This window comes from Haliotis rufescens, unplaced genomic scaffold, assembly GCF_023055435.1.
Source record: "Haliotis rufescens isolate VD_foot unplaced genomic scaffold, xgHalRufe1.0.p SCAF_7, whole genome shotgun sequence".
Lineage (NCBI taxonomy): Eukaryota > Metazoa > Mollusca > Gastropoda > Lepetellida > Haliotidae > Haliotis > Haliotis rufescens.
In genome coordinates this window covers 52,779,709-52,802,349 of record NW_025964361.1, presented here as the reverse complement: position 1 = coordinate 52,802,349, position 22,641 = coordinate 52,779,709, and the positions used below count along the sequence as shown (strand labels likewise).

General features: G+C 40.7%; 2 protein-coding genes across 3 annotated transcripts; both read left to right on the top strand.

Moving 5' to 3' along the window:
* The first annotated feature begins 263 nt into the window (after nucleotides 1–263).
* Nucleotides 264–7,727, top strand: LOC125376050 (acid-sensing ion channel 4-A-like). Of its 2 annotated transcripts, XM_048387349.1 has the most exons (3): nucleotides 264–1,751; nucleotides 5,991–6,156; nucleotides 6,893–7,727. In XM_048387349.1, the coding sequence occupies exons 2-3, from the start codon at nucleotides 5,993–5,995 to the stop codon at nucleotides 7,470–7,472; spliced, it is 744 nt and encodes a 247-aa protein (XP_048243306.1). In that variant the 5' UTR covers nucleotides 264–1,751; nucleotides 5,991–5,992; the 3' UTR covers nucleotides 7,473–7,727. The 2 variants fall into 2 exon arrangements, with proteins under 2 accessions (XP_048243306.1, XP_048243305.1); XM_048387348.1 differs by lacking the exon at nucleotides 264–1,751 and having other exon boundaries at nucleotides 5,834–6,156.
* Nucleotides 7,728–8,020: 293 nt separating this feature from the next.
* On the top strand, nucleotides 8,021–13,758 carry LOC124133749 (acid-sensing ion channel 3-like). Its single transcript, XM_048387958.1, has 4 exons — nucleotides 8,021–8,091; nucleotides 9,103–9,283; nucleotides 10,450–10,506; nucleotides 13,459–13,758. Exons 1-4 carry the CDS (start codon nucleotides 8,044–8,046, stop codon nucleotides 13,569–13,571), a joined length of 399 nt encoding a protein of 132 aa, XP_048243915.1. The 5' UTR covers nucleotides 8,021–8,043; the 3' UTR covers nucleotides 13,572–13,758.
* Nucleotides 13,759–22,641: the final 8,883 nt, after the last annotated feature.

The following is a 22,641-nucleotide window of genomic DNA, read 5'->3' as shown; positions in this document are numbered from 1 at the left end:
CAGCAATGAAACCAGGTATTCTGACGTTGACTTTTTATATTTATCTCACTTATTGCAGACCCGTGAAGATACGGGGTAGAATAGGTCTTCAGTTACCAATGCTTGTCGTAAGAGGCGACTGACGGGAAGGGGTGTCCAGGCTCGCTGACTTGGTTGATGCACGTTATCGTATCCCGATTACGTGGATCGATGCTCAAGTTGTCAAGCTCTGGATTGTCTGGTCCAGACTCGATTAGTTACAGATCGCCGGCATATAGCTGGAATATTGCTGAGTGCGACTGCAGTGGCCTGAAAATAATCACGTCTGATAATCCAGTGACTGACCTTGTCAACAACGATCGGGTACGCTAACATGCCATCAAATAATTCAACGAGCGTTGTCATTCGATCAACTTTGATGCCTCTTACGGCCAGCATAGGTTGCTTGGGACCTATTTTAACCAAGAATGCCCGGAATATCAAATCCTTGCGGGGTGGACCATCATATATTTCTGGGGACCTATTCTAACCCGGATTCCCCCCTGGATGGACCAACATAGTTGCTGGGGACCCATTTTAACCCGGAATGCCCATGGGATGGACCAGTATTGGTTCCCGGGGACCAATTCTAACTCGATTTCACATGAGTGGGACCAGCATAGGTTGCTGGGAACCTATTCTAACCCGATTCCCCATGAGTGGGACCAGCATAGGTTGCTGGGAACCTATTCTAACCCGCAATCCCCAAAGGATATATTGAGGATAATTCTGCGCCACAATTGAAAATATCTCCTTTTCCACGTCCCGAGATGAGCGATGCATCATATTTCAATAGACACATGAATATCCTATTTATTATATAATGTTATGTACTTCAATTACCCAAAACAATTAAAACGCAAAATTTCCCTTCTCCCTACTATACACATTGACCTTTTCAGACATAGCTGCACGCAAATAATATCAATCATATTAAACATAAAATACGTGAACTTTATATTAAATATCACTTTTATAACCTTTAGAAATCTCAGTCGTTCACCCTTAAGTATATAATAATAGCCATTAATCAAGAGAAGAAAAATTAAATATAAAAATTTGTTATATCATAGCAGTTATATCAATTACATCTGTAATATTTAATTACTTCAGAGTGTTGTTTTCGGTAGTTTGTATCCGTTTGTATCTGTAAGGGATTGCTGAAAGTAAGTATAAACATTAAAGGAATGACTCACTATCAATAGGGACGCTCACTGTTTTGTGGTCTCGCTGATGCAGCTGATATCCATGGTGATATTGTCAATGACACTGATGGATAACATCAACGTGAAATCCACAGAAAATGCAAACAGTGGTACGGGAGACTCCCAGCTCGCGACGAATGTATTTTAATGAGTAATCAATTTTGAGAAATAGTGAAACAGGGAACCATTAACACAATTATTGACAAAAAGCTTCACAATCACATTACTCTTTGTTTTGTTATGGGTAGAATGGGTGGGTGCAAACTCACAGGGAGTGTAGAAACACAGTGGTATTGAGCCCACTGTGGACATGTAACTTGTTTCTGATTTTGTGCGTGTTGTCAATTCATTTACGCACGACACGTACCGGATGACCTGTCAGTCAATGCTGGCCTGAGCAGGACATCTGATACAGCTGCATAGAAGCTCCACCTGCCTTGTCATCTGCCCCATGCTGAGATCATGATGGGGATGAAGAAGCCAAGATAGCGAAGATCATATAGAGTGTCAGGATATTCTTCATAGAAGGTACAGTTACCTATGTATTGTTCATACACACCAACCCCAGTCGTGCATTTATTTTATCTTTGACTCTTTTATTATATATATACCGTCTTTAGGTCATTTATATATTGTTCAGATAAACACATAATGGAAATGGCATTTGATGATAATGAAAAAGATAATGATTGGTTTGGTCAAACGTCAAATCAGTTTTAAATATTGTTTTACCATCTTCGGGACTTTCCATTTAGTATTTTAGGCAGAGCCGCTTTTCATGTTGTCGAAAGGATATTGTTTTAGGCAAAAAGACCCGTGAAGTTTCCGGGGTAGAATAGGTCTTCAGCAACCCATACTTGCCATAAAAGGAGACTATGCTTGTCGTAAAAGGCGACTAACGGGATCGGGTGGTCAGGCTCGCTGACTTGGTTGATACATGTCATCGATCCCAATTGCGTAGATCGATGCTCATGATGTCAATCACTGGATTGTCTGGTCCAGACTCGATTATTTTACAGACCGCCGTCATGTAGCTCGAATATTGCTGAGTGCGGCGTTAAACAAGAAACCAAACCATATCCTAGTTGCAGCTGGGATATCTGCATATAGACGCCATACGTCCACATGGGACACTGAATGTATTGATTCTAGGTTGGTTCATTCATATCCAACTGATGGATAGATGAGGTAACAATGCTCATTTTTCTTGGCACTGCTGAAGGAAATGAGGTCATCTATATATCTGAATCTAAGCTTGGACGGAATTATGTCCTTTCCTTGACTTAACTAAAGTTGTCAAACAATGCGATTCCTACGCACAAAGAAGAAGACCAGAAACGAGAGGGGCACATTGAGTACCAATGAGGATACCTAGAACTTGTCTAAATGTAATATCCCCAAATGTGACTAAGAGATATTGTCAATTAGTAAATCACAACTCGCATATTTGGGTAGCTGAATAGATCTCAGTATAGTTTCTCAGAGTTGCATGAAGAGTTGAAAAATCAAAAGTGTTTTTAACTTGAACATTTTTCCCGATATGGTATTCCAAAGCGCAGATGAATTTTGATCTTTTTCTGTATCTACTTTGGCATTGCTTGGAATGGGAACTTGGTGTAAGTGAGAAAATCAAATATTGCAACACATAAGTCAAGCATGTTAACTGAGAAAGATATCTGTCCAAAACTATGCATCAGTATAATTCACTTTTGCCATGATTCTAAAACCCGAAGACTTGTCCGTTTCTCGTTTATACTGTAAAAAAAGATCCATAAAAATAGGTACAATGGGAGATAAATTGCTGGGTCATCAAATTTCCCACCAACTCCCGGTCTCAATTGATTAACCATGATCAATAATACAGCCAAGGAAGGACTTTCTTTATATTCACAGAAAGTAATTTTGGACAAGTGGAATTAATCTAATGCGTATTCTAAAAATGTCAAAGGATTTACTTGAACTTGTGCAATCTCAGAAATTCTCATATTTTGTTTATTTATTGCACCTTGCACACCACTTTTTCACACGCCTAACCAAAATGAAAACTGCATTCCTTGATCCACTGGGCACCATAAATATACAGTAAACTACGGTTATAACGAACTCAAAGGGACTACTTATTTTAGTTCGTTATAACCGTAGTTCGTTATAACCATATACACAGTATAACTACAGCAAATAGTCGGGACCAAAAAGTAAGTTCGTTATATCCGTCAGTTCGTTATAAGCTAGTTCGTTATAACCGTAGTTTACTGTAGTTACATATCCATCTTCAGAGGTTCAGAACAATTTGTCAAAAATGATTTTAATGAGATTGATCGTGGCACGTTTCAGTTTGTAATTTGTCTCCCGTATTTTACGGACCCTGTACATTTGCCTTATTCCAAATTGACGATGTACAAATATTAATTATTTGAAACCAGCATTCGTTTTGTAGTATTTTGTGGGCCCCATACATTTGCCTTATTCCAAATTGATGATCTAAAAAAAATATTTGAAACAAGGGGTTTGCAGTTAGCCCGGACTTATACCGATTTTATAGTGCCAGCCCACTGTGATGCCATTCCGCAGTTTAAAATGAATACCCCACTCAGACACAGTAAACTGACTCCGAACCGATCAGTCCTTGTTTTCGCCCCATAATGCCGAAAGCCAGGCAGGGTAACAACAAGTACCACAGTGTAACGTATTATGTATGACGTGTCCGGGGATTGATTCTACGACCTCTCTATTCACGAGACAATGGAGGCGGTCTTGTTTCGCAGTAGTAAAGCGTCGACACAAATAGTGCTTCTACAATGTAGCTCACCTGGATATGTAGTCAACTATGTGTTGCTGTCATCATTGCTATTCAAATACTTTGTGCAAAAAATCTGACGAAGAAAGTCTTTACAAATTTGAAGCAATTCCCACAATGTTTCTACATCTACAAGAATGAAGTACTTTGCCTAAAATACAAGACAGTAAGATAAACCAAAACACTATTTCAAACCGGATTTCGCTGAATTTGGTCAGGAATTTATCTGGGAAGATTATTATATAAATTTCTGTCGATTGTGCAAATAGAGAATTACATCCCAATTTGAGTACTCTGACATTCATTGGTTCAGTATGTTTGACTAATACAGTAAACTACGTTTATAAAGAACACGCTTATAACGAATCGACCGATATAACGAACCTATGTTTTAGTTCCGGCCATTTGTTGTATATATGCTGTATATATGCAGAGTATGAAACTCCCAAAAATTTCAGCCAGACCACAGGACTGGCTAGCTGAAATACTTGCCAGCCCTGACCAAAACCTGCCTGCCCACTATAATCATATGTTTCTCAGGATAAGCTAACGGGGTTTCTTTTTGGTTACATTTTATCATTCATCTTTACATGTGAATTAATGATTATCATCGGGAAATATTTAGAATATTGTCACATATGAAATATAACCCGACCGTCGGGCAGGGGGATTTGAAAATCTGGCAGCCCGAGTTGAAATCAACCCGTCTCTGACGGTCGGGCAGGCAGGTATTTCGAACACTGATATATGCTTATAACGAACTACGGTTATTACGAACTAAACTAAGTGGTCAATTTGAGTTCGTTACAACCGTAGGTTACTGTACTTAAACTTAAAACGACCGTTAGTCATGGAATGACGACACATCCATGAACGATGCTCAGTTAGTTTGATTAGATAATGACATATGGAAATATTGATTGACATATTATATATGTATCGATATCTATAAACAAGGGACTAAATCTTACGTGTCTTTTCCGCAAACTTTTCTTTGACCATTGACATAGATATGATGGAATAAAATATCGTTGAAATATTTAATAAGACGTTTATGCCACTTTTGCCACAGCTGATTTACATACTGCTGTAAATATATATCATTAAACTGTCCTGAAGGTATTCATATTTTTAAAAAAGTGATGATACCAGGTTTTCGCAAGGTTGATTATCATGTCGTGCCTATTAGTAGTGATTGAAGGTCACGTGTGATTGAAGTGTTACATGTACATATTGTTTGTTTGTTGTTTTACGCTGCACTCAGCAATATTCCTGCTAAATGACCTCGGTCTGTAAATAATCGAGTCTGGACCAGACAGTCCAGTGATTGATGTCATGTGCATCGATCTTCGCAATTGGGATACAATGACATGCATCAACCAAGTCAGCGAGCCTGGCCATCCGATCCCGTTACTCGCCTCATACGACAAGCATGGGTTGCTGAAGACTTATTCTAACCTGGATCTTCACGGGTCTACATGTAAATGTAACTGTTACTGTGTAAATATGAATGTTTTGTTTGTTTGTTTGTTGTTTAACGCCGCACTCAGCAATATTCAAGCTGTGTGATGGCGGTCTCTAAAATAATCGAGTCTGGACCAGACAATCCAGTGATTGACATCATGAGCATCGATCTACGTAATTGGGATCGATGACATGTATCAACCAAGACCAGCGAGCCTGACCACCCGATCCCGTTAGTCGCCTTTTACGACAAGCATAGTCGCCTTTTACGGCAAGCATGGGTTGCTGAAGACTAGGCTGGTTATCTCTAGCATTGACAATTTATATTTCTGAATTCCAAGTGGCGGTCTGGTAGCCTAGTGGTTAAAGCGTTCGCTCGTCACGCCGGCAAGTATGGGTTGCTGAAGAATATATGAACGTGTGAATGTAACAAGTTTGTGACCATGTTAACCATGACCATGTCTAATGATTGTGGCCTCACCAGGAAATGATATGTTTGTCTACAGAGATGAATGTGGACGAAAATATGACTGACACTACCACAGCCGATGCAAAGAAACATTCACCAACGTATGGATTGAAAGATCTGTGGGATGAATTTAGTCACTCCACAGGCATTCATGCAGTTGAAAAGATTAAAGCCCCTTCTATCAACCCATTCAGCGTTCGTGGGTAGGTGTGGTTGTACGTGTATACATGACAAGTATAGAATGACTGAAATTTTTACTTTGGCAATTTTCGTTATATCTTTTAGTTATTTTTCATATTGACTGAAACATCTGTACATTTATTTGATTATAATAACGCATTCCAAATAGTTTGATGTTTAATTTCATCCCTCAGTGACTGAACATGGTATGATACAAAGAAAACAAAAGTCAATTTTTGGCTTCTAATCCTTGCATAATTAGTCGATTATGATGTTTTAAAGCCTTTCTGAACTTTGTTTAATGAGTGAAATATTTAGCAATTTTATCAATTTTACACATTGACAGTGTTTTACATATAGGCACGCGTAAGATGTTTTGACTTATTATAAACCACATCATATATTACGAGGCCTATTGAAATAGCAGCTAGAAAAAACTATTTGGGTGTACATACAGTTTACTGGGTAGAGATTATACGATGCTTATGCTACCACTGGTTATCAGATCCAGATAGAGAGACTTCATGATATAAACGGGCGGTCGGGTAGCCTAGTGGTTAAAGCGTTCGCTCGTCACGCCGAAGACCCCGGTTCGATTCCCGACATGGGTACAATGTGTGAAGCCCATTTCTGGTGTCCCCCGCCATGATATTGCGGGAATATTGCTAAAAGCGGCGTAAAACCATACTCACTCATTCATGATATAAACATACTACTGTAAACGTCGCAAAAGTCACTGCAATCATTTTCCTTCGACAGGTTGATGTGGACGTTAGCTATATGTACAACTACAGCGTTCCTCATCTATAACCTTATCGAGGAGTTTGGGAACTACTACAGCTACCCCATTGTCACCAAGGTCACATCCAACATCAAGCATTTCATCGAGTTCCCCGCCGTCACCATCTGCAACCGATGCACACTAAACAAAACTCGTCTTGACGTTTACCCAGAAATGGAGAGCTACTTCGCCAATACTTCTCTTCAACGGAATATAAATTTCACATTTCCTACACCAACTTCAGATGTCTTTCAGAATCCATTGTCTTTAGAATGGTGGAGGAATATGTCAATGGAAGGATCAAAGATGTTGGTTCAATGTGCCTTTGGTAGAGACAACTTTGATTGCATGACCGAGTTCCGACCTGTTTTCACTACTCAAGGATTGTGCCATTCCTACAACTTCAATGTCACTGAAATTGTCAAAGTTTGGACGGCAGGAGACGACGCTAACCTGATCGTCACATTCAACATCCACCAGGACGACTACACATTCAGGGCTAACATGGCCGCGGGGATTAAAGTAAATCGCCCCCTTTCCGAGTGGATCAGTGATTGAGTTGGGTTTAACGCCACTTTATTACAAACTGATGAAGTAAACATCAGACCCGTGAAGATCCGGGCGAGAACAGGTCTTCTGCAACCCATGCTTGCCGTAAAAAGCGACTCTGCTTGTCGTAAGAGGCGTCTAACGGGATCGGGTGATCCACACAATTGGTATTCAACATCTCACCAGATGTGTTCATCCTTGATGTTTACTTTGCTTGTTAGATTGTTTGTTTGTTGTTTACGCCGCACTCAGCAATATTCCAGCTATATGACGGCGGTCCGTAAATAATCGAGTCTGGACCAGACAATTCAGTGACACATATCATGAGCATCGATCCACGCACTTGGGATCGATGACATGCATCAACCGAGATGACATGCATCAACCAAGTCAGCGAGCCTGACCACCCGATCACTTTTGTCGCCTCTTACGACAAGCATGGTCACCTTTTACAGCAAGCATGGGTTGCTGAAGACCTATTCTAACCCAGATTTTCACGAAACAAACCAAGTCCTGTATATATTTCCAGGTGCTACTCCATAATCCACGCCTACACCCAGAAGCTGATCCGACTGTTGTGATGGCCTCACCCGGATTCTCAACATATGTTGCCTTGCAAAAAAAGGAGGTGCGTGTATCTATTTCTATAAGACAGTTACGCGATACATCGCAAAGAACAATGAAGAACGAAGCGTGCATTGTTCTATCATGACGTCATTTCTGGAGATTCGAACATGCGCGCGCATCTTGATGACGTCGTAATTTTTCGTGAGGGGAATGTCTAGTGAGTTGTTCCCCATGGACCTAGCTGGCAACCGCAGCTGAACGCAATGGCCGAACGATCGCATTCAGATTGGGAGAGATAAGACAATATGTATTGTGGAAAAGGTACATAGAATTGGCGTGAAAATATCCGGGAAATACAAGACGTAACCCCCTGTTCATAAAATGGTCTTGTCCGATAGTGCCGACTGCACTGTATTCAGGGAGTAATCATTATTTGAATACGGGTAAATTTGATGCTGGTACATTCTATAAACAACGTCAAAGAGGCTGTAAAAAATGTTGATATGTTAGAAATTAAATCAAGTATAAATACATAGTATGTGAGTGAGTAAGTTGGGTTCTACGCCGCTTTGAACAATATTCAAAGTTATATTACGGCGTTTTAGCTTGATGTGGGAGGAAAACCCGAAGTAATACAGGTCTCAGACGTTTACCACTTTTGTGAAACCCACGAGCTCGGGTATGATGCTGATAAACCTCGAACCAGGATTCGAACCCACGTTGATAGCGTCTGTCGAGCCCAAGAGACGCATCTCTGCAAAGTGAATTGCGGTGCCTCAGACGACTGGGCCACTAGTGCCCCGGAATACATAGTGACATTTGGTTTTGGACTGGAAGTTTCGCAACAAATACGCATCCTTCTTACACTCCAGAGAATGTTCACATCTCCAGGGAAAGTAAATCACAATGGGACAGTCTTCTATGCAGCTTTTCATTTTTTCTATTTGAACACATTTACATTTTGTATTCACGTCCTATATAGTAATGTCATTTTCTCCATACATTATTTTAAATTGCCATTTCCAATATTTGGCAAAATGGGACATCACTAACTTGTGACTTTGATTTGTAGTATAGTTTCCTGCCCGGTCCCTATATGGCATTTGATGACGTGGAATGTGTGGACACAAATAGTGCCAAGTTTGTGAACCCTCTCAAGTACTACTCCCCCTTCACCTACGAACATTGCTTCATGGAGTGTGTCCGGATAAAGGCTTTCGATGAGTGTGGATGTGTCGGTCCATCTGATCCACGTAAGACCCGTGAAGATCCGGGGAAGAATAGGTCTTCAGCAACCCATGCTTGCCGTAATGGGCTACTATGCTTGTCGTAAGAGTCGACTAACGGGATCGGGTGGTCAGGCTCGCTGACTTGGTTTGTTTGTTTGTTGTTTAACGCCGCACTCGGCAAAATTCCAGCTATATGACGGCGGTCTGTAAATAATCGAGTCTGGAACAGACAATCCAGTGATTGATAGCATGAGCATCGATCAACGCAATTGGGATCGATGACATGCTTCAACCAAGTCAAGGAACCTGACCACCCGATCCCGTTACTCGCCTTTTACGACAAGCATATTCACCTTTTACGGCAAGCATGGGTTGCTGAAGACCTATTCTACCCCCGGAATCTTCACGGGTCGCTGACTCGGTTAATGCATGTCATCGTATCCCAATTGCGTGGATCGATGGCCATGATGTCAATAACTGGATTGTCCGATCCAGACTCTATTATTTACAGTTCGCCGTCATTTTGCTGGAATATTGCAGAGTGCGGCGTTGAACAACCATCAAACAAATACTTCCTGGTCACAATAGCCCACAGCATTACTGAACAAGGGATACAATTCTATGGATATACAACTTCTTAGGTACAATGAATGCGACGTTTCGGTGTTGATACTAACACCGGTATCAATCAAATAATGTGCTGTGTTTGTGGTGTTAGTATATATACCGAAACGTAACGTCGCATTCATTGTAATAAAAGTCTTCAGCAACCCATGCTTGCCGTAAAAGGCGACCATGCTTGTCCTAAGATGTTACTGACGGGATCGGGAAGTCTGGCTCGCTGACATGGTTGATAAACGTCATCGATCCCAATTGCGTGGATCGATGCTCATGATGTCATCACTGGATTGTCTGGACCAGACTCGATTATTTCCAGACCGCCGTCATATAGCTGGAATTTTGCTGAGTGCGGCGTTAAACAACAAACAAATCATACCAACTTCTAAATGCCACTTAAAGGAGTTTAACATCACTACTGTTTGAGCATGATGACACATATTCCCGGCAGGTTGAACTAATTCTTTCACGAATACTGACAAGGTAAGACTACTAATTGAACAATCACTAAACAAACCCGTCAGTGTTATAAAACGTAGAACTTAATTACAATTCTTTGATATTAATTGCAGAGGATCTTCCCAGGTGCTCTCTGGTGAAGCAGGATAGCTGTTACACGACCTTTGTCAGTGAGTATTACAACCGTTCACCGGTGATATTCTAGACGGATGAGCGGAGTAGGGGTGTGGTTAGTAGGGACAAATTTGTCACCAAAAATTCATTCAGGATAAATCAGATTTATGCAATAACTATCAATCGTACTTTGGACAGTTCCTGAAAATAACATTTCACATATTGTTTTCTCAGTAAACTTGTGACATCTGCTTTCATTTTGACCATTTTTCATTAACTTTGAAGATAAAGATAACTGTATCTATCGTCAGCATGTTTTGGATTAGAACATGAAAATTTCCTCAGTTGATCGTGTATGATAATGGTGTATAGTGGGGTTAAATGAGGGCAGGACATGCTTACCCTTTTCGCGAACACCTGGTGTCATAACTGATTTTCAGTGGTCCATTCTTAACATTTCAGCTGTTACGCCGAGGGGAATCCGTTTCGGCAGAACGTATATAGGCTGGTTATTCTCTTGCATTTACAATTTACATTTACTTGAACTGGATCGATGTTTTTGCTGATGATGAAGTTCCCACGTTTCATCATAAGCTCAGTAGCATTTATCTGTGCTGAGTCAACTACAAAAGAAATGTTTGGGCCGAGACTTTAAAACTGCACCCGTCGTGTTTCAAAACGAATATATTTTAAATGTTTTCAAAATTTCTGTATTTGTACACAGCAGACGTAATTCAAAATTAACATACCGTTTTTGTTAGTTTCAACAAAATCAGTAATGGTACTGTTTTGTCATTGGATTTTCTGGGTCATCCATCACTTGATTGTGTGGTCGCATGGCAGGAGTACTGCTGTGTGGCATCAGGCAATAAATACTTACTTTTTTTTATCCAAATTGTATGATTGGCGGGTGCAACTGGTAGGGCAGGACATGCTTACCCTTTTCGCGAACACCTGGTGTCATCACCCCATTCATATAATTTCCAGAGCTATTTGTCCTTTACGCCAAGTGGAATCTGTTCCGGCAGAACATCGTTTGGCTGGTTGGTTTGTTGTTTAACGCCGCACTCAGCAATACTCCAGCTATACGACGGCGGTCTGTAAATAATCGAGTCTGGATCAGACAATCCAGTGATTGACATCATGAGCATCGATCCACGCAATTGGGATCGATGACATGCATCAACCAAGTCAGCGAGCCTGACCACCCGATCCCGTTAGTCGCCTTTTACGTCAAGCATAGTCACCTTTTACGGCAAGCATGGGTTGCTGAAGACTAGGCTGGTTATCTCTAGTATTGACAATTTATATTTCTGAATTCCAAGGGGCGGTCGGGTAGCCTAGTGGTTAAAGCGTTCGCTCGTCACGCCGAAAACCCGGGTTCGGTTCCCGACATGGGTACAATGTGTGAAGCCCATTGCTGGTGTCCCCCGCCGTGAAATTGCTGGAATATTGCTAAAAGCGGCGTAAAACCATACTCACTCACTCATTCACTCTTAATTCCAAGCAGATCCTTTTGATATTTTGCGAAACCAAGCACATTATCTGATAATAAATGTTAGTTGCATTCAATAACCACTCCCATAACCACTGGCCGTAAAAGGTGACTATGCTTGTCGTAAAAGGCGACTAACGGGATCGGGTGGTCAGGCTCGCCGACTTGGTTGATGCATATCATCGATCCAAATTGCGTGGATCGATGCTCATGACATTAATCACTGGATTGTCTGGTCCAGACTCGATTATTTACAGATCGCCGTCTTATAGCTGGAATATTGCTGAGTGCGGCGTTAAAAAACCAACCAACCTTTTAACTGGAAATTATCAATTTCCAAAAATAATTCTGAAACTGATTCCTGGACAGAGGAACATTACCTAATAAGGGTTACTAACAAGAAAGCTATTTTCAGGACAATAGCAACTGATTAATATATTTATCTTCATTGAATACTGTTTTCCAGTAGTAAATTGTTTAAAATGATTAATGATACGGTTATTAATCTGTACCCAATATGTATCCCTATGTAAAATGGACTTTTAAGCGTGACACAAAGGTTTGTTTTGTGAATTGTTTGTGAGCAGAGATAGGCAGGTAGCGCCGTAATTAAAGCACTTGTTATTAAAAACGATGAGTACTTGAGTATGTGTGAAGTCCCCATTATTTGTGTTCCCTGACATGTTGTTGCTGGAGTAAATAGGTAGAGTCTCTGCGACTGGGAACATCCTGGCCCTTTTCTTTAAACTTAAGAAAAACACAACATTATCTAAAAAATGACGCGGAACAAAACCGAACGACATCACTGATTTTCCGGTGGTCCACTCTTATATTTTTCAAAGGTATGTTGCCCTTTACGCCAAAAGGAATGTTTTGGGGGGCACGGGAGGCCCATTCGTCTAAGGCGCCGCGATTAGCCGTGCAGAGGTGCGTCCCTTGGTTCGAATCCCGGTTCGCCTCGATTATGTTTGTATCATGAAAGTCATATATTTTATCATATTATTATTATTATTATAATTCATATAGCAGTTATTACCCTTGTTTGACAGTTTAAGCGTGGTGCCGGGGCTCGGGTGGCCCAGTCGTCAAAGGCGCCGCGATTCGCTGTGCAGAGATGCATCCCTTGGGCACGCCAGAAACCTATGATTGTGGGTTCGAATCCCGGTTCGCTCCAATTATGATTCTAGGTTTGTCAGCACCATACCCGTGCTTGTGTGTTTCTCGGAAGTGGTAAACGTCTGAGACCCGCACCACTTCGGGCTTTCCTCCCACTAAGCTAACACGCATTCATGTAACTGGAGTACTGTCAAAAGACTCAATCACTCACTGGAATGTTTCTGCAGATAGTCAAGACTAGTTATTATCTCGCATTGACTTTTTACACGTCTACAGCCCTGAAACTGATTAGACCATGTCATTAGTCAAGCTGAAATATTGCTGAGTGCTGCGTTAAACAACAAATAAACAACAAACAAATCAAGAATCATGGCACAAAGACTTTTTGTTTACACAGGAGAAATGTCCAAGAATGGTACCTTCGTGAAGGAATGTGGGTGTGTCGGTGAATGCACGCTCATCAGGTACACTGCCCAGGTGTCCTCAAGCTCCTTCCCAGCAAACATCTGAGTCAACACCTTCCTCAACTCCACAGAGACTCGGGACAGGGCGACCATGGTGTAAGATTTGCATATAAACTGACACCAGACTCTATTTCCAAAACACACATTCACATCTTTTATGTGTTTCAAATACACTAAACTACCCGTGGTAAACACTTTGGAAGAATATTTCAATTTTGTTCAATTGTTTTCGTCCGTTGTTTCCAAATAAAATAGGGGGCAATGGTGGCCCAGTCGTCTAAGGCGCCGCGATTCACTGCGCAGAGTTGCGTCCCCGGGGCACGCCAGAAATCTATGATTGTGTTTTCGAATCCCGGTTCGCCCCGATTATGTTTCAAGGTTTGTCAGCACCAGACCCGCGCTCGTTGGTTTCACCGAACTGGTAAACGTCTAAGACCTGCATCACGTCGAGCTTTCCTCCCATATTAAGCTGACACGCCGCAATATAACTGGAATACTGTTAAAAGCGGCGTTAATCCCAACTCACTCACTCACTCCAAATAAAATATTCAGGAATTGAATACTCATGCGCATCCAAACATCTACAGACACATACTATTCATTTCTTAAATTATGCCTCTTTATTGTCTTTGTAGCAATGAAATACAGTTTAAGTCGATATTTTACTCCGGTGCAAAGCTGGAACTATTTTCAGTCCGCCCCACCTACACGATGTTTCTTCAGTCAATTGCAGAATTGCATAATAGGTAGAACATTTGCAATTGCTTGTCACATAATATCTCGTCTCCTGACCAAAAAGGGTTGAAATTGTCACTTGGTGTTGCAGTGCAAAGATAATTTTCTACTTATCTGCTAATTACAGCACTGATTAAAATAAATTCAATTTATCTTCTTTCTCTATAATCAGCTCTGTAATTCACCTATACGTAGACACTGTGTAGCGTACTGTCTGAAACGTTTTGCTGATGTTTCCGAACAACGGATCGGAAACAAAGGAAGGATTGGTCTGGACTCTCCACAAGACTGGATGACTTCAACTTTCTAACGTTTTCTTCATGTCGAGCAATATTCCAGCAGCTCCAGCCTTTGGTGTCTACATGTCATAAATTTGGAGGAAAAACAAAGCATGTTCTTTCTCCGAACATTTCAAAGAGCTTCCTACGACTCTTGCTCAAAAGTCGTTTCATCAATTTTACCAAATCCAAACCTCAGCAAAACTTTCAAAACGTACTATGGCAGACACGTGGAGCGCACTGTCTAAATATGATGTCCGAGCAATTGCTTTGCATTCGCATGTGTTCGTGATGGGTGCCACCGGTTGGGCAGGATACACTAACCTTTTCGCGAAAACCTGGTATCATCACCATTAGATAGTGATTCATAAAGACACACTCACGATATAGTCAGAATCGTACAATCAAGATTCCGCATTAATATAGAATGGGTCTTGTATGTTTTAAGTTTCTTCTGAATGGAACGCAATTTTAGCAAACGAAATGAACCTTCAAAATTGTCATGTCCTTTAGATGGAAAGGTCGCTGGTCATACAGCCAGGTCGCTGGTCATACATCCAAAGCCAGTTTAACATCGAATATGATCTTTAGTCTGTTAAAACCACTTTTGGATTCCCAACCATATTAAGTTTCTCACTACATTAGTTGTGCATGTTCATGATATCAATCACTGGATTGTCTGGTCCAGATTGATTATTTACAGACCGCCATCATATAGCTGGAATATTGCTGAGTGCGGCGTTAAACAACAAACAAACACACAAACAAAGTTGTGCATGTATTTGCTGTTATTCAGAGAAAACCTCCTGGAGCTCAGAGTGTTTTACGACAATATGATGGTGACATCCACAGCACAACAACCTCAATATACGGTGGCCTCGCTGTTTTGTAAGTGACATGCTTTTCCAGGCTTTTTCTTATGATGTACGCATTTCACCGTTTCCAACAGACCCGGGTAGAATAGGTCTTCAGCAACCCATGTTTGCCGTAAAAGGCGACTATGCTTGTCGTAAAAGGCGACAAACGGGATCGGGTGGTCAGGGTCGCTGACTTGGTTGAAGCATATCATCGATCCCAATTGCGCGGATCGATGCTCATGATATAAATCACTGGATTGTCTGGTCCAGACTCGATTATTTCCAGACCGCCGTCATATAGCTGGAATATTGCTGAGTGCGGCGTTAAACAACAAACCAAACCATACCAAACCAAAACCGTTTCCAACATTCCAAGGAATATTAATCCTTGGGGGTTGCCATGGTATCTAACGCATCGCCCCATTTGTGTCCACGGATCATAAGACCCGTGAAGATCCGGGGTAGAATAGGTAAAATGTGACTATGCTTGTTGTAAGGGGCGACTAACGGGATCGGGTGGTCAGGCTCGCTGACTTGGTTGAAGCATATCATCGATCCCAATTGCGTGGATCGATGCTCATGATGTCAATCACTGGATTGTCTGGTCCACACTCGATTATTTATAATAGACCGGCGTCATATAGCTGGAATATTGCTGAGTGCGGCGTTAAACAAACAAACAAACCACGGATCATAAACGTTTATATAGAGTAGCGGATATGAAAAAAACATGCACTGTCAGAATCATATGCTTGCTCGAAATCACGTTCGAAGCAGCGTTAACCCAAACTTATTCGCACGAGTCGGAAGAAAACTGAAATCACGAAATAATTTACACCTTTGGTAAAACATTACAATAAACAACCAATCCAAACCTCAACATTGCAAATACAACCATATTATATCCAATTCGATGTCCCACATGCTATTTTAATAAAGAATTATATTCCTCCATCATCTGGCCCTGCATGGGACCGGTGAAGATTCCGGGGTAGAAAAGGTCTTCAGCAACGCATGCTTGCCGTAAAAGGCGACTCTGCTAGTCGTAAGAGGCGACTAACGGGATCGGCTGGTCAGGATCGCTGACGTGGTTGATGCATGTCATCATATCACAACTTAACAATGCTCTCAGTCAGTCTGGATTGTGTGGTCCAGACTGGATTATTTACAGACCGCTGTCATGTAGCTGGAATATTGTTGAACAACAAACAAACAAACAAACAAAACTAACAGAGTTTGACTGATTTTCATTAGTTGATGTCTACAAGCATACGAGATTTTTGCATTCCATAAAGAAATAGCAACTTTGTTGGGAAATACGAGGTTGATGAATTTGGCTTTTGTTGTTATAGCTAATATCGGGGGACAGATGGGATTGTGCCTGGGAGCCAGCAATTTGACAATCATGGAGATCACGGAGCTCTTGGTGTTCATCATCCTCTTCCTCTGGGACAAGTGTAGAGGAAGAAAAGCCCGTAACAGAATCAACACCTGGTAGACAACACAACTGACAAGACGATAGCAATTCCATTATGGTTTTCACAAATGTTAGACAGTGCAAATAGGAAGTAGTATTTCCTGTGACTGTCGTAACACAACTTTATACATAATGTAAACTTATATTAATAAATGTTGTTATAAACCAGAGAAATTGCTCCTTCTCGGTTTCGGTTGAAAATGTATGGGGTTTGAATATCGAATCATGAAAAAATCATATATTTTATCATATTATTATTATAATTCATTATAGCAGTTATTACCCTTGTTTGACAATTTAAGCGTGGTGCGGGGACACGGGTGGCCCAGTCGTCTAAGGCGCCGCGATTCGCTGTGCAGAGTTGCATCCCTTGGGCACGCCAGAAACCTACGATTGTTGGTTCGAATCCCGGTTCGCCCCAATTATGTTTCTAGGTTTGTCAGCACCATACCCGTGCTCGTGGGTTTCACCGAAGTGGTAAATGTCTGAGACCTGCATCACTTCGGGCTTTCCTCCGACATTAAGCTGACACGCCGCGATATGACTGGAATACTGTTAAAATTGGCGTTAAACCCAACTCACTCACGAACTAAGCGTGGTGCACAGTACCACGGATTTCTGGAAACCACTATAAATGTAATTGTGAATGCATCATTACTTGATGAATATGATATCAAGTTTGAAAACCACCATAGAGGAATAATATGAACCCGTGACATTTGTTATGCCCCTTGTACTGGCGTTTGCTCAACAAGCTGCTAGGATTCGTTCAATGGCATAACCTGTAAACCTTTTCTTATAACTTTGTATTAGAGGTGTAACGATACGGGAGGGTCGCGATAGGATACGTATCGCGATACAGGGGTCGCGATACGATACATATCACGATACAGTGTTTACTGGTACAAGCTAAGCCAAGTTGATGTCTTTCTGCTCTCTAAAAGATGTGACAAGTACAGTTGAAGAAGATATAAGGTGTTTATTTACTGTTATAGCAAATTGTCAGCAATACAGTATGTTTTACTGAAAAAACAACCTGGCTAAAAGAAAAAGTTACTCATAACTTTATGCAAAAAATATAAACATAAACATTAAATACTATTTATCAAGTTTCAACTTGAGAATACATTTCTGGCACAGCTTTATCATAAAAGTAGGGTCTTGACGGAATCTTGTATCTGGGTTCCAACTGGTAAATCATTCGCTTGAAACCTTCGTTTTCAACAACCGAAAAAGGTCAGAGGTCTTTCACAATATATTCGGTACTAGATCGGGTTATGGCCTGAGATCTAGCACTTGTAAATTTCAACTTATTGTCAAAGTTCAGCTTAGGTTGAGAGGAAGTTGCAAATGCGCCACTACTTGTCGCTGTCTGACTTCTTCCAGACTGGGATTTTGCGAGATGAACATCCGGGTGACGCCGTTGCATGTGCGTCGTCAAGTTTGTGGTATTGCCAGAATACTTCACCGCTATTCTACAATGTTTGCATATTACTTTTGATTAATCGGGAGTTGCTACACCTCTGCTGTCATACGTTGCTTCAAAACCAAAATGTTTCCACACAGCAGCCCGAGATACTGCCGGTGGATCTAGCAGTTTCGTCTGCTCTTTATTGGCGGCCATGTTTGTTGTTAACTTGATATGAAGAGCATTGTGGGTAAACGTAATACTAATCAAACTATCTTTTTCTAAATCTACTAACTTTTTAACATTTTAGGACCACGTTCATAGTAATTTCATGTATTTCGTTTCGGAAAAGTGAACAGAAACTCTCGTGGCACGTTCGGATTGTCTGGTTTTCATTCACTGGACATTCCTTTGAAACTGTTAAACGTATTTCATGTTTAAAAGTAAGTAAAACTGTGTTATGAAAATATCGTATGTATCGCGATACATGCTTTCCAAATCGATGCATCGTATCGTGGGCTGTGCATCGGGATACAATACTGTATCGCCGTATCGTTACACCACTACTTTGTATACACATCAGGCAACTGTTAAACTGGTTCCTATAATATTTCCCGAATCTTTCAAAATTTAATGTTTCTGGTGCCAAAACGTTCAATATTTCTTCAAGAATCTTTGCGAATGTATTGGACAAGTTGGTAGTGGTAGTGGTGTCGTTTGGACAGAAATCAAGTATTTAATCAAGTGTATTTACAATTGCAAACATGCAATCTTCTTCTTTGTTATGCTTGTTCAACAATAAGGATTAACACTTCAGAATAATGTATTGGAATTGTGTTTAACTTTCAAAAAATTACCTTTCTTGAATTCATGTTGGGTTCATCAAGCGTATTTACTTGTTTAGATGATGAGCACTTCAACCATACCTAGATGAACTTGTATCTTTTCGTACAGTTCTTTAGATAAAATTTAATATTTTGCCTGAACAGTGTTTTCAATCCAAAATGTTTTTCAAAAGTGACGTATACACAAGTTCGTTCAATCTACGACAGCAACTGAAGTTACCCTTGGTTTTGGTTTGGTTTGTTGTTTAACGCCGCACTCAGCAATATTCCAGCTATATGACGGCGGTCTGTAAATAATCGAGTCTGGACCAGACAATTCAGTGATTGATATCATGAGCATCGATCCACGCAATTGGGATCGATGACCTGCATCAACCAAGTCAGCCCACCTGATCCCGTTAGTCGCCTTTTACAACAAGCATTGGTTGCTGAAGACCTATTCTACCCCGAATCTTCACGAGCCTTGTCACGCCATGACCTGAGCATGGAAATCATTCATGTCTAAATTATTTGGACTTATTTGACTATTGATGAATGTTAACGGAAATCATGTTAAATGAATTGCCCAGAGTCCTATGCAAGAAGGCGGTGTCTCGTGGGCCAATCTGAAATCTGTGGCTCTTGGGAATTATGTCATGGGCCGAATCAGCCTGACATTACTTCTTTTAGCTATTCAAGTCTTTATTTCTGGAGAATAACATCCCTGTAACCCCGGTGTTGCAGCCTGGCTTCCACTGCACACCGTCCTTGTTGCCACTCGATGGGAGCAGGGATGCTGAAACTTATACTTACAACATGTCTCTAAATCTACACTCCGGTTCTTCAAAAGCAAACAAGCGTAGGCATACAGATTCTGTCTCGTCTAATGAAGATGTCTCCCCACAAGTGGCTGATGCTTTGCCTAGGTTCATCGTCATTACATCCGCTGATGACTCGCCTTTAAAGCTGATTTTTTTGTCATCTCCAAGGGAATCCAAAGTACTTGTGGGGAAATTAAGAAAGTCACTCGTCTTCGTTCTGGCTCAATCCTCGTCCAATGTGCAGGGAGACAACGATCCGTTAATCTGCTGGGTCTCAAGCAGGTTGTTAACACAGAGGTTGTTGTCTCAGTGCACAAGACACTGAATTCTTGCAGAGGCATTGTGAGAGATCGTGTCCGCTGTCTGTCAAACATGACAGAAGAAGACATAGCAGCTGAATTAAAAAAACTAAGGCGTCACTGCAGTTAGGCTGTTTACAAGAAAGACAGAGGAAGGTAACACATAAACTTATCTTTTCATCTTTTCAATGTAAACTCTTCCTAAATCAATTAAAGCTGGTTACTTTTACAATGGAGTGGAGGTTTTATGTCCCAAATCCACTCCGATGTTATAAGTGTCAAAAGTTCGTCCACGGAGCTAAATGTTGCACTGCTAATACAAGATGCTTCCGTTGCAGATGAGAGTTTAGATTGCACAAATGACATCAAATGTGCCAAATGTGACGTACTGTACTTGTCCTCATCCAAATCCTGTCCTGTATTTGGACATGAAACAAAAATATTAAAAATCAAATGTACTAACAACATTTCTTACACTGAAGCAAAAAAGTTACTTCCGTTGCAAACCCCTTCACCCAAAACGTATTGAGCTGTTGTGTCCTCTCCAACTCCAGTTGTCAAAGTATCAACAATCTCCACACAAACTGATACCTCTTGGATTCAGGATGAACAGATTACCATTGATGAAACCAAGATATCTCAAATTGACCAGTCAAAAGTAACATCTGCTTCCCAAAACCTACAACTACTAATCTATTAGAACCAAACTGTTCAGGGTGAAGCCCACATTTCAAGAAAGAGAAAGCAACTGAGGGAAAAAGCCAAGGCACACCAGCATTTGGAGGTGCCTTCTCCTACAACAACTCCTCCAGAGGTCTATAATCCTTTTGAACCTCTTGAGATGGAGGTCAGTCCCTCAGTCCCAGCTCATGGGAATGGACCTCCCTCCTGCTCACGATCTCCAGTTGAGCCACCATGAGTAGCTCTTCTCATATTACCCAAAGGAATTGCAGAGGACTAAGGACCAACTTCAATGATTTACAATTATTCATTCAGGATTATAAACCATAAATACTGATTTACTTGACATAAGACAGTATGATTCATATAATTTCTACTCACCTCCAGCCGCTTAAGCCACTGGAGGTTCTTCTGTCATGGTGAGGCAGGGTATTATACATAGCCGCCTTCTTCCTTTTAATACACCAATTCAAGTTGTTTCTGTTCGGTCAACTTTAAATTTTGTTTTCATATTATGTTCTCTATATGTTCCACTCTATCTGATCTTCAAGCACAATATGACCAGCTCTCCAAGCCCTATATCATTATGGGAGATCTAAAACCGCTTTTGGGTAGTGATGCTACAAACAGTAAAGGGAAGATATTAGAAGACTTTATTTCTAACAATGACATATGCATTTTTAACGATAACTCTAAAACTTATTTACATCCCGGTACAGGCACATATTCATCTCTTGATCTATCACTTACCAATTCTGATCTTCTAAATGAACTTGAATGGTCAGTCCATGACGACGTATGTGGAAGTGACCATTTTCCGATTATTCTTCAAACAATAACTCCATCTGATATTCCTCCATCATCAAGATGGAATTTCACTAAAGCTGAATGGTCTTTGTTCGAATTACTCTGTAAAAGCAAATTACATCCTGATCGTTTTATTAATGTTCCTGATTCAATACAAGTGTTTTCTGATGAACTAAATAAAATTGATGATCAGTGTATTCCTTAGTCCTCTGCCAATCCATACATCCGTAAACATTGATTTAATGATACTTGCAAACAAGCTAGGAAGGCACGGAAGAAAGCTGAAAAATATTTCCGTCACCATCCTATGCTACATAATTTAATATAAGTTCGAAATCGTAAATGCTAAAGCGCAGCGTACATTTAAGCAAAATAAACGCATGTCTTGGCAAGCTTACGTTTCAAAAATAAATTCACGTACGCCAATGTCGAAGGTATGGAACATGATTAGAAAGATCAAAAGATGAGCGATCTAAATCTGGTATCCACCATCTTCAAAAATGGGAATAAATTATTAATCAGATATTGGAAATAAACTGGGTGAAACTTTGGCTTAACAAAATTCCTCATCGAATTATGTACCTCAATTCCAAAAATACTAACAGCTGGAAAAGAAACTAATTGATTTTAATTCAGATAATAGAGAAGATTACCATGAAATATTCTCTATTCATGAACTACACACTGCCCTCGGACAAGCTCACGATACTGCTACTGCTGCTGATAACATACATTATTAACTCCTGAAGCACTTATCAGAATCATGTTTACAATCACTGTTAAATATTTTTAATGAAATTTAGACGTCAGAACGATTTCCACCTTCTTGGCGTGATGCCATTGCTGTTTCAATACCTAAACGAGGACGTGATCATACTGATCCATCAAATTATCGACCAATCTGACGATCCTCTGCATGTGACGTCACA